Source organism: Argopecten irradians, chromosome 1, assembly GCF_041381155.1.
Source record: "Argopecten irradians isolate NY chromosome 1, Ai_NY, whole genome shotgun sequence".
Classification (NCBI taxonomy): Eukaryota; Metazoa; Mollusca; class Bivalvia; order Pectinida; family Pectinidae; genus Argopecten; species Argopecten irradians.
In genome coordinates, this window is record NC_091134.1 from 29629160 (window position 1) to 29643197 (window position 14038).

Below are 14038 nucleotides of genomic sequence, written 5' to 3' on the forward strand. Positions count from 1 at the left end.
CTATTGGTATTTTTCAGCGGAAATCAACAGCTTTAGGTGTTTTGTCTACCACCGTGAGTGTACCAAATCTTAGTAGTCTCCACGGCTGTATCATTGAATTTCTCCCAATAGCTACTCCACATAACTCCTGCGTTTATGATTTGCTAGGAAATGTGAAGCTGAAAATTGAATTATAGGTATGAAATGTGCTGACGAAAATTCAATTACCGATATTAAGTATCTTTTAATCAATTTCAAGTATTCTCAATGGGCTAGCTAGAAATATAAGCTGCTTTATTATCGCCCAGGAAGGTTTTAGTACACCAGAGGTCGTTTGCTTTCATTAGGAATTGATGCCAGTATTAACAGTCCATCAGCATGGTGTAACTCTAAGCCCAGGAACACAACCAACGCTAATGCCAACTTAAAGTGACATTCATATTGGTTCAGAAACACTGGTGGATGTGTGCATGACAACATTGTAAAAAAATAACGTATCCTGCTATCATAAAGCTGGCGATGTTTGTTATGGTGTTAGCTTTCAGAGATTGACTATACTACAATGCTTTCTGGTGTCGACATATCAAAGAGGACATGGTGATGCTTGTAACGACGAATTGCATTTTTAGTTGGGTTTTTTCATGGACCGGGTTAGTGATTTATTTGGCATGTAATAATGTATTGTTCAGAATTATTTAAAATTATATCAATATAGCAGTAAAAATTTAAGAAAAAAAATCAAAATAAAATTTAAGTAGACAGTTTATAAAAAGTAACGACAACCGACATTAAATCAAACCGTACGTAAAAGTCTAAAGTCGACTTTAACAAGGTCTGATATATGGTACAGAGCGCATCGGCTGATATAAACATAATCACTGTCTCTGTTAGGAATCGAACTCGGGAATTCTAGATGAATAGTGTGAAGCTCAACCGATCGAAATGAAGAGAACTTCTCTCTAGTCTAGATATCTAATGCAGCTAGTATTCACCTTCTCATTTGGGTTGTATTTGTTCAATGTCCTATTAACAGCCAGGGTCATGCATGGACGTGACAGGTTTATTGGTGGAGGAAAGTCTGAGTACCAGGAGAAAAAACATGAAACAGAAATCCAAGAAAAAATATCGAGGGAAGTAAACCAAACGTTTCAGATCTTTTTTAATATGGATTCATATCGAAACTCCAAGAGAAGAGCTTCTGACCATGGGCTCCTGAAGAGTGAGCGATAAATACCTGTTAGTTCCTCGTTTGGCCACCACCCCTTGCTGCACTCTTTACACGTCTCTTCATCCATCATGAACTCATTCTCCTCACAAGGGATGCATGTCCAACAGCACCGAGTGTTTCCTTCTATATTCTGAATCAAACACAACCCAAACCAAGCGCAATAGTTAGTATTTGATTCGGAACCATAAACGTACGCTCGGTCGTTAAGAATGGCGATAAAGAATATTTCGTAATTTCAAAAAGTCAATGTAATAGGTGAGAGTAGTTGTCATTTAAAGATTTTTAATTCAGAACTTAAAACAATAAAAACATTTTTTTCATAATAAAATAAAAACATCCATGAAAGATATGACTTACCTTGACGTAACCTTTAGGACACGGTTGACTGCACACTGACATGGTATGCGCATCCCCTTTCTCACGATTTAGCCAGTATATTTTAGAATCGTTCATGTCTAAGTATCCTGTGTTCCATTCGCCTACTTTAACGTATGCATACGTTGCATTCGCACCTTCCCCGATTTTCTGGAAATTCATTATGTCGTACCTGTAATGTAATAAGATAGGGTCGACATCTTTTATGATATACTCCATACGGATTACGTCTAATTACGATATTAACTTAGTAGACATATATGAAGGTCTACGAACATGGGCCACAGAGAGAAAAATCAACAATGATATTTCATTTATTCCAAATAATATAAAAGTAGATCTACTGGATACGAAGAATTACTTTTACTATAAATTGATATCTTTTGATTTACCAATTTTGGCAATCGTCTCTTCAATGAGTAAAAAAGCGTACATCTATGAGCCATTTTGCCATTTAGTATGATGGTTATACTTCGTATCGAAATATGCTACATGTATAAGGCATGTCCTGATAAAACATTAGTTTTATACACCAGCTAGGCTAACGAATCATAATCACCAACACATATACAGTATATTCATCTTGCTGTCAATATCTTCGCTATAACTAAAGCAAATAATGAGAACATGCTAAAAACGTTATTTTACGGCTATATCACGGCAGCACAAAACGCCTAGGACGTTTTAGTTAAAAAAAGGTCTTGATACTGCAAAAATGGTCATCTTCTAGGGGAAGATAGTTCCGCAATCGCGTGGCACATTGCTATTAACTCGAAAATTTGATCCTTTTGCTTAATGGTTGAATCACCCAAACCCTAAAACCGCTTGAAATGTTTATTCTTCATTTAAACTTCTCGTTATAAGTTAAAACTGCGTAGAATTTTGATCCACGAAAAATAACTGCTGTGTGGTATTTTAATTTTATTTTGTACCTTGCCGGCGGATCGCCATTTTTGTCGAAGTGAAGATCATCATTACTGTATGTTATCAGTGACACATTAAGAAGGTACTCCTTGTACAACCGCCCCTCCACTGGAATCATTTCCGGGCACAAGCCCGGGTAATCCCCGCATATATCCCGGTGCATATTGTGGAGAGCTGTGGCCATCGTATACATAGCATTCACAACGAAGCCCAGTTTGGAATCCTGTACAAAGTCTCGATGAACCTCTTTACCTATATAATGAATCCACAGTGTTGGTAAATATCACTTTTAAACTCCACTTATATCAATCAATTAACGTAAATCTGGCTCTCTTACATCACATATCTGTTCTGTCCGTTTTTACAAATAAAATATATTAACTTTAAATTTTTATCTGATTTAATTTTATGAGTGGTATTATCATGCTAATGAGAATTATGTGCTTCGTCAAGATGTAAATTTAATGTAACAAAATATTTGTAAGCTCACAACAAGATGTAAATCTAATGTAACAAAATATCTGTAAGCTCACAACAAGATGTAAATCTAATGTAACAAAATATCTGTAAGCTCACAACAAGATGTAAATCTAATGTAACAAAATATCTGTAAGCTCACAACAAGATGTAAATCTAATTAAAAAATATCTGTAAGCTCACAACAAGATGTAAATCTAATGTAACAAAATATCTGTAAGCTCACAACAAGATGTAAATCTAATGTAAAAAAAAATTATATCTGTAAGCTCACAACAAGATATAAATCTAATGTAATAAAATATCTGTAAGCTCACAACAAGATGTAAATCTAATGTAACAAAATATCTGTAAGCTCACAACAAGATGTAAATCTAATGTAACAAAATATCTGTAAGCTCACAACAAGATGTAAATCTAATGTAACAAAATATCTGTAAGCTCACAACAAGATGTAAATCTAATGTAACAAAATATCTGTAAGCTCACAACAAGATGTAAAACTAATGTTACAAAATATCTGTAAGCTCACAACAAGATGTAAATCTAATGTAACAAAATATCTGTAAGCTCACAACAAGATGTAAATCTAATGTAACAAAATATCAGCAGGCTCACAACAAGATGTAAATCTAATGTAACAAAATATATTTAAGCTCACAACAAGATGTAAAGGAAAGGATAGTAATACATATAAGGACTGTATTTCCAAGTGTCTTGTATTTAGGATGAAGTGCGGGTTTTTTTACTACGCGGGAATTGTACTGTTGTCAAAAATCAAATAGAAACAAATTGTTTGTTATGTTATATGATCAATGGTAGCTATTGTACCTGTGCAGGTTTTATTGATAAATTGTGGATTAGCGTCTTCGTCCCCTGGAATGGTACAGCTGAATTTTTCCTGCCAGAATTCTTTAAACCATGGATTCCTTTCGTTCAAGAATGGATTCAAAGCTTTGAACTTCTTATCGAACGTTGGAATGATGGGTGAATGAAGCTTGATGGACAAACCGCCTGCCGCAGCATCTTCTATGGACTGTACCACATCTGGTCTGTCTGCCCATCCATCACTGTCGTTAGAAGGAAAGGTTAATCAAGTCTAATGAAGGTGTGTTGGAATAAAATCGCAATATATTACTGGCTTAAAGTGCAATTAGAACAAACTAGAATATGTGAATATCATAAAACTTCTTCACGTTCCACTGACATTCCTACTCGTTTAGATAAAATCAAACGAGTATTCAAACATAGAAACACGATTTGATTATAATATCACTATTTTTCTTTTATATGTTTTCTAAGAAGGTTATGTTTCCTTGGTAAAGAAAGCAAGTTGAATTCTTTAACTGAGGTTCCTACGTACAACATCTGCGGCTATCAATATTATCAATCATCAAGTCAGAATGTATGCATCCTCGATACTCCAGGGGTTCCGATCACTTACGATCTCTACACCCCTGGACTATCTCATCGTAAAACTGGAGGCAACAGAACAGAACAGGTAATTTATTCCTTTGATGTACATCAAAAGTGATCGGAACCCCTGGAGTATAGAGGATGGAATGTATGACAATGAGATACTTTGACCGGGTATTGAATCAATTGCACCGTGTCATTGGTGGGAATTTAGTATACATAATCGTACTAATGTGTATCTAGCACTAAACCAGTTACTGAATATATATTGAGTATATCATGTAACCGTAAAAAGCTTACAGAAGATGTCAATTCAGCGATTCAATGATGGATCACAGCAACCAAAATGTGGCAGACGACAGTAGCTACACCAGGCTCTGCCGTATCAACAATCTGACTACTGACGCAAGCAGACGTAGCATTGTGAATTTCATTCGGTTTGATTGTGGCTCGATATTACTATAGAAATGTTTATCACTTTTAGGCGAATTTTAACTTCTGGTCATCTAAGCAATCACCAATGGAGATAATTAAGTGAAGAAAATCTACAAAAATGTTAAGCAATAATATGTATGCTTGAAACTCGACATCCACAAGTGGAAGAGGAGTTAAGAAACCCTAATCACACCGATCCCTAAAATACCTTATTATTATCACCAATCTACCCATGTGTGATCATTATAATTATATTAGATTAAGGAATATGTGTATTTAGGCAAATAAAACGTGTTTTACAAGTGTATCGCTGTACCTTCCTAGAATTAGAAAGTGTCCTCTTGCCCCCTTCACCCGCCTGGTGGCGTTGTATAAGGACGTCACAGTGGCGCCCTCACAGAAGCAGACGATCACTCTGGCATTCTTTGTAATGAGCATGCGTCGAATCAGTGCATCAAAAAAGTGTGGATCTTGTCGGGAGGGAGCGCTTTCGGAGTTAGCGATGCACACGCTGCTGTTTCTTGCAAGGTTCTTAAACTCCATAATACCTCGTGCACCGTAGTTACCTGTAAATACACCAACATTGGTGATTGTGAAGCAGCAATATGATATAACAGTGCTATTTCTTTTCGTTTAGCTCTCGAATTGTTAAGTTATATTTACCTGCACAACGGGGCTGTGGATCTAATATCAATATCAACACTAGGCACGACTTGTTTTCAAAAACGAAAGTAGTATTTAACATGAGTTCTTCAATAACACTTAGTATCCAATGTAATAAGAAAATTTCATTAAAGTGTTTCACCTGTGTTTCACAGCAACAACATTCAAGAAATCGCATGATTTATTTAAATAGAATTACTTAATCAAAACATCTGTACACTTAAATCCCTGCTATAAATACCGTAATGGTACTGAATTCATCATTTGAAATAACCGCTCATATTGCTTTTATTCCTTGTATTCCAGACGAATGTGAAAAACAGAAAATAAATTATTAGGATAGAAACCACCGGACTTAAAGCAATTTGCTGAGTTAACATGATGCTTATGATCTTGATGCTTTAAGTTTTGATCATTAACAGTTCTGTTGATGCTGAACGTTATATAGTTATCTACCAGGTCAAACGAACAGGCCCGTCCCGTTATCTGAGGTATTAACATTTATATGCTTTATCTACAAGCTTGTCCTACTTGAATATAAATCATGGAATCCATGAAACAATGTCGTTTTGCATCAAGAAGTCGTCTACTTCAAAACATTTTACGCATAACGCCTTAAATTACATAAGATTGTATCCAACTACAGGGCTTGATTCAGACTTCATCGGTCAAATGATAACTTGATTCTATCGTAGGGCAGGTGTAGCGTAAAACTGTCTTAATAAGAAGTTCATTGATTAACGAAGTAATAGTAATCTATAAGTATCGCTTAAATTAGTAAGAGGAAACTGAACAAGAACTCCAGCATAAATTACATTACGTATGGCAGTGTAGACGGTTCATGTCGATACAGCGGCTATAAGCTTGACAGACATTCCAGGACATGTATGATGTCCTCGGAGACTTCAACCCCTTACGCTTATTAGCAAATGATATAGATACGGATTGTATGTCACAATCATTGGATCACATGTCCACTCTATTCTCAAACAGTCCCACCACACTGACCGGCTACTTACGTCAGTTCTCCCTGTGGCTGGTGCATGTGGTCCAGAACAACAATCAATACCTAAATGGATACAGTGGTATTCCATAGGTAATACACTATCGACTGGTCAATGGTAAGACGATAGCCTCCAGCAGCACGTGGAGAACAAAAGCATTTTATCGTGTATCATTAGGCATAATTTAACTGAAATGCTTTAAGTGGCCATCAATTTCGAGACAATGAAAGTCCATTCTTTTATCAATATTCGGTGTTTATATATTTCGACATTTCGTCATTAATTCCTTAGAACTATTGTACTAACAAATAAAAACAAAAATAAAACAAATAGAAATATTCTTAAAAGCAATTAAAACGAAAGCCATAATTCCAATACATTATTTACATGTCATTTGCACAAAACTTTATATTTTGGAACCGATTAAATGTAGATTAATTTCATCACATTAGTATTTTTAGTGTAGTAAATTTAGGAGATAAAGACACATTCTATATCGGCACTGGTCTACTAATTTTACTTTTTTGATTTATCCAATAAAAAAACAAAACAATCAAGTATGCACTGTCTATTGTGATGACTAGATGTTAAAATAATGTAAAACAGATGGATATTTAAGATTTTGTACTAAAATTTCGTTTATTGTTTACAGCCCTTAAAAATAAAATTCAAATAAAAGGGATCGAAATAACAGTGTATTGTTTGTGACTTACAGTATCCGCACACCCACATACGGGCTGCGACGCCGATAGATTCCGCGAAGTTGACGACTCCCAGTGGAAAGAGAAGATTTACAATGGTGAAACCTATTATTAACCCCGGTTTATCCCAGTATGATATACTCTAATGAATTCACCAACGTCTGTGGCACACTTGAATCTTAATGCCACAAATTTGCAATAAAGACTAAGCTTCGCACGCTTTTTCAAAGTTTATATCGCTTTAGTAAGGTTTATAAATAGTATCTTTTTCTCACTTTTAAACACATTGTTCAATAGTGGTGTCACATGAGGGTAGATACTTAAGTGTTGCCATGTTTCATCTAAGTTTCACAAATCCAAGGGAATAGAAGGTATTGCAACAGAGCTTTTATACCAGACCAAACTACGAGCGATTTGTATTGTAATTGAACCACGTGTTCATCGAGAATGAGCGCCCCTTTTATCAGGTTTATGAAAAAAGGGTATTGACTCCCTCATTATATACTAAACATATAATAAGTTTGTTTCGGCTCCTTTTCAATCGACACCAATACATGGTTTATTTGCCCATTACATTGTCAAGATAAAATGTCCGCATGACGTCTCTATTTGGATGTATAAAAATGTGTACTTCCGAGAGATAGTACTTTAAAGTAAGACCTAACGCGAAACGGGATCATTACGTTAACAGCATAATTTGGTTCGACGTAACCAGTGCAATCACACATTCGAGTTGTGTATCACATCCATAGTCTATATACCAGAAAGCAGCACATACGGCGTATCATGGATGATATTAGTTTTCATTGCAATAAACTATTTTTCCTCCTTTTGATATATTGACAAAACGATCATCTTAATTGTTTAATTATGTAAAAAGAAGTTTCGAATTCTAAATTTATTAACACAAAAAACAATGCTTTCTTCGTAACTTCCTGCCGTCTATTCATTCTGCAGACACAAATGTCGAGCTTAAATTAATAAACCATTCTATTTTGTTTGTGACCATAAATTTACTATTTGGATACATTAATTTGTTTTTAACATGCTATAACATCAACATAACAGCCATTTGATTCACAGATAAAATACACAGCTGGCACGATAAAACATTTGCCCTGACAGAATACTGAAAGAATAACAATACTTCATCAAACTGAAGATTATCATTATTTTGCGTAAACTTGTTTATTGTTTTCAATATGGTAGCGAGATGTATTTGTTTTTGAAACCAATAGGGGAATATCAACACTTTTATCGTATCGTAACATGTTTGAATTTAAAACATGGCTTTAATGGCACTACAAGATGGAAATTGATCCGATCATTATATTCACCGTCGTCCGATTCTGATCTCGTTTCTACAGCTAATTATCTCTCAAATGAGACAATACCATATGAGTGATGTCTGTTATTTGTTCTTTTTATCAAGCATATGTCACCAGAACCTACGGTAAAACTACATATCTTACCGGTAGTAATACTTTATCGCTATTTGCGCTAGATATGTTTGTACTAAAATATTATTTCGCTATTATAAATTAATTTTCTACAGTTATGAATGTGCGAATTCACTTCCGTGATAATCTTTCCACAACCAATCTTCAACAAAATCATCAAAATCTCAATGTCTACTTTCACCCGTTCTTATCCTACAATCCATCATCGACATCATTATCGGAAATAGTATCATCTATGCCAAATATTTTCATTATCTCCATCTTTATCAATATTTAAACGTCAATTTTCGTGATTAAATTCAGTCCCCAACAACATGACAAACACTATCCACATCTACCGGCGCAATCGTGTGACTTCCATATCAACATCTACCACAAAAAACCTTCGTCCATCGCAGAGGTGAAAGTTTTATTTGTTGTTATACATCAGTAAGTTACGTTCTTATGACCTGATTGTTTAAAAGACGAGTTACCATTACTAATATGTGGCAATCTTAATAATCCATAGCACATTCGATGTTATAAAAAGACCGATATCGTATTTGCAGCTATACTTGGTATTGTCATTTTCTGTCAGGATCACTGTTTTTATTTAAAATGGAACAGAAATAATTTAAAATCATAATCCTTTTTTAATTGAATACATATTTTATTCTTCTTACATATTCCTTTTTAGCAACGAAGTGATAAAAATACATTGTAAAAAGACATAGCGAACCACACATCTGTGTCTGAAGTGATTACTTACCCTACTGTACAAAGGGAATGTGTATTGGAAGCAACTAAAACGAAACTTGATATTAGATCGAATCTAGTATAAAATAGTAAAAAGGCGCAAAATTCTTTTTAGTTCGAGAATGAAATATGTACATGATAATTTTTCATAGTATATCCGTGGAAGAAATTTGTAGCTTGAAAATCAATACTCAATTTTAATTATTTTCTGCGTATTTATAATAGCTAGCATTCCCTGCCATTGTATTATGTTATAATTGCAAACGTGCTAGGGACACGAGTTTGAGACGTTTATGCGTGTACCAGCCTAGCCCCATCAACGCCGGCGCCTCATTTCAAGAATATATTTTTTATTCTAATACCACTATGCATGCAAGTCAACCTTCACTTAATGTAATATTTTCGCTTATAAAAAAACTACCCATGAGAATTTTCTTAAGAATGTGCGAATGGTAAAATATTATGTATTTGATTGCTTAGTTTTGACAGGTGCTAGACAGCCAAGTTTTCATCAGTCCGCCACTTTCTGGTGTCAAACGAATTTATAAAAGCACTACTGAAGGAGAGTGCTAGGGAACAAAGGGAAATTAATAGAAACAGAAGGTCGCCATTTCTCAGGTGGCTGTCTTGATTGATGTCATTAGGTTAGGAATGTTTTCAGAAGAATACTGCTTATTAAATCAGGATGAAGATCATCAGTTCTTCTTTGTATGGCTCTAGATCAAAATCAAGTATTGTATTTACTCTAGAATAAATGTCTTGTATTTGATTAGAAGCGTTTCAGACTTTGTACGGCGTCAATGTCTTTGTTATGATGAGGTTCTAGAGAATCAAGATGACATCGACGTCATTTCTTAATTGTAGGATTGTTTTAATGTGTTAAACCTTCCTTCTTTGACCGTTAAGTATAGCCTGACTTAACATACGAGTATAATATTGCTAACATCACAGACGAGTATGATGTCCTTGACATCACAGACGAGAATGATGTTGCTAACATCACAGACGGGTATGATGCCCTTGACATCACAGACAAGTATGATGTCCTTGACATTACAGACGAGTATGATGTCCTTGACATCACAGACAAGTATGATGTCCTTGACATCACAGACGAGTATGATGTCCTTGACATCACAGACGAGTATGATGTCCTTGACATCACAGACGAGTATGATGTCCTTGACATTACAGACAAGTATGATGTCCTTGACATCACAGACAAGTATGATGTCCTTGTCATCACAGACGAGTATGATGTCCTTGACATCACAGACGAGTATGATGTTGTTAACATCACAGACGAGTATGATGTCCTTGACATCACAGACGAGTATGATGTCCTTGACATCACAGACGAGTATGATGTCCTTGTCATCACAGACGAGTATGATGTCCTTGACATCACAGACGAGTATGATGTCCTTGACATCACAGACGAGTATGATGTCCTTGTCATCACAGACGAGTATGATGTCCTTGACATCACAGACGAGTATGATGTCCTTGACAATACAGACAAGTATGATGTCCTTGACATCACAGACAAGTATGATGTCCTTACATCACAGACAGTATGATGTTTGCATCACAGACAGTATGATGTCCTTGACATCACAGACAAGTATGATGTCCTTGACATCACAGACGAGTATGATGTCCTTGACATCACAGACATTCCTTGCATCACAGACGAGTATGATGTCCTTGACATCACAGACGAGTATGATGTCTTACATACAGACAGTATGATGTCCTTGACATCACAGACAAGTATGATGTCCTTGACATCACAGACAAGTATGATGTCCTTGACATCACAGACGAGTATGATGTCCTTGACATCACAGACAAGTATGATGTCCTTGTCATCACAGACAAGTAGTATGATGTCCTTGTCATCACAGACGAGTATGATGTCCTTGACATCACAGACGAGTATGATGTCCTTGACATCACAGACAAGTATGATGTCCTTGACATCACAGACAAGTATGATGTCCTTGTCATCACAGACGAGTATGATGTCCTTGACATCACAGACGAGTATGATGTCCTTGACATCACAGACAGTATGATGTCCTTGTCATCACAGACAAGTATGATGTCCTTGTCATCACAGACGAGTATGATGTTGTTACCATCACAGACGAGTATGATGCCCTTGTCATCACAGACGAGTATGATGTACTTGACATCACAGACAAGTATGATGTCCTTGACATCACAGACAAGTATGATGTACTTGACATCACAGACAAGTATGATGTCCTTGACATAACAGACGAGTATGATGTACTTGACATCACAGACAAGTATGATGTCCTTGACATCACAGACAAGTATGATGTACTTGACATCACAGACAAGTATGATGTCCTTGACATCACAGACGAGTATGATGTTGTTAACATCACAGACGAGTATGATGTCCTTGACATCACAGACAAGTATGATGTACTTGACATCACAGACAAGTATGATGTCCTTGACATCACAGACGAGTATGATGTCCTTGACATTACAGACGAGTATGATGTCCTTGACATCACAGACGAGTATGATATCCTTGTCATCTCAGAAGAGTATGATGTCCTTGACATTACAGACAAGTATGATGTCCTTGACATCACAGACAAGTATGATGTCCTTGTCATCACAGACGAGTATGATGTCCTTGTCATCACAGACGAGTATGATGTTGTTACCATCACAGACGAGTATGATGTCCTTGACATCACAGACGAGTATGATGTCCTTGACATCACAGACGAGTATGATGTCCTTGACATTACAGACAAGTATGATGTCCTTGACATCACAGACGAGTATGATGTCCTTGTCATCACAGACGAGTATGATGTCCTTGACATCACAGACAAGTATGATGTCCTTGACATCACAGACGAGTATGATGTCCTTGACATCACAGACGAGTATGATGTCCTTGTCATCACAGACGAGTATGATGTCCTTGACATCACAGACAAGTATGATGTCCTTGACATCACAGACGAGTATGATGTCCTTGACATCACAGACGAGTATGATGTCCTTGACATCACAGACAAGTATGATGTCCTTGACATCACAGACGAGTATGATGATCCTTTCATCACAGACGAGTATTGACATCACAGACGAGTATGATGTCGTTGACATCACAGACAAGTTTGATGTCCTTGACATCACAGACGAGTATGATGTCCTTGACATCACACACGAGTATAATGAGCTTGACATCACAAACGAGTATGATGTCCTTGACATCACAGACGAGTATGATGTTGTTACCATCACAGACAAGTATGATGTCCTTGTCATCACAGACGAGTATGATGTCCTTGTCATCACAGACAAGTATGATGTCCTTGAAATCACAGACGAGTATGATGTCCTTGACATCACAGACGAGTATGATGTCCTTGTCATCACAGACAAGTATGATGTCCTTGTCATCACAGACGAGTATGATGTCCTTGTCATCACAGACAAGTATGATGTCCTTGAATTCACAGACGAGTATGATGTCCTTGACATCACAGACGAGTATGATGTCCTTGACATCACAGACGAGTATGATGTCCTTGACATCACAGACGAGTATGATGTCCTTGACATCACAGACAAGTATGATGTCCTTGACATCACAGACGAGTATGATGTCCTTGACATCACAGACGAGTATGATGTCCTTGACATCACAGACGAGTATGATGTCCTTGTCATCACAGACGAGTATGATGTCCTTGACATTACAGACGAGTATGATGTTGTTAACATCACAGACGAGTATGATGTCCTTGACATCACATACAAATATGATGTCCTTGTCATCACAGACGAGTATGATGTCCTTGTCATCACAAACGAGTATGATGTTCTTGTCATCACAGACGAGTATGATGTTGTTACCATCACAGACGAGTATGATGTCCTTGACATCACAGACGAGTATGATGTCCTTGACATCACAGACGAGTATGATGTCCTTGACATCACAGACGAGTATGATGTCCTTGACATCACAGACGAGTATGATGTCCTTGACATCACAGACGAGTATGATGTTGTTAACATCACAGACGAGTATGATGTCCTTGACATCACAGACGAGTATGATGTCCTTGACATCACAGACAAGTATGATGTCCTTGTCATCACAGACGAGTATGATGTCCTTGACATCACAGACAAGTATGATGTCCTTGACATCACAGACGAGTATGATGTCCTTGACATCACAGACAAGTATGATGTCCTTGACATTACAGACGAGTATGATGTCCTTGACATCACAGACAAGTTTGATGTCCTTGACATTACAGACGAGTATGATGTCCCTGACAAAAAATGTCGTGTTATGATTTGTAGCGGTGGAATGTGTTTTATAGATGCAAACATTTCAACTGTTAAATATTTGTGAAATACCATTTCACATATTTTCTATTTTTATTTTTATTATTTAAGAAGGACATCATGCAATAGATAAAACTTATTAGAATAATACAGTTTGGATATATCTTTGTCAAATTATACTTGCGTGTATTTTGATAAGCGTTCAAAGAGAAAACGGATACGCCCTCTGTCAGGTATCAATCGATAACAACGCAGTGAAAATTGGACTGTTGTCATTTTCTT

At 36.4% G+C, this 14038-nt stretch overlaps 1 protein-coding gene across 1 annotated transcript in view; it reads right to left on the minus strand.

The window, feature by feature from the left end:
• The window catches only part of LOC138323404 (metabotropic glutamate receptor 1-like), a 90542-nt gene that overhangs the window by 23348 nt on the left and 53156 nt on the right, over positions 1 to 14038 (minus strand). The window contains exons 2-6 of the mRNA XM_069268007.1: positions 5151 to 5400; positions 3815 to 4053; positions 2515 to 2758; positions 1565 to 1754; positions 1214 to 1337 (exon numbers count right to left, since the gene is read on the minus strand). Of these exons, the coding sequence (XP_069124108.1) occupies positions 1214 to 1337; positions 1565 to 1754; positions 2515 to 2758; positions 3815 to 4053; positions 5151 to 5400 (1047 nt within the window). The remainder of the gene's footprint in view (positions 1 to 1213; positions 1338 to 1564; positions 1755 to 2514; positions 2759 to 3814; positions 4054 to 5150; positions 5401 to 14038) is intronic.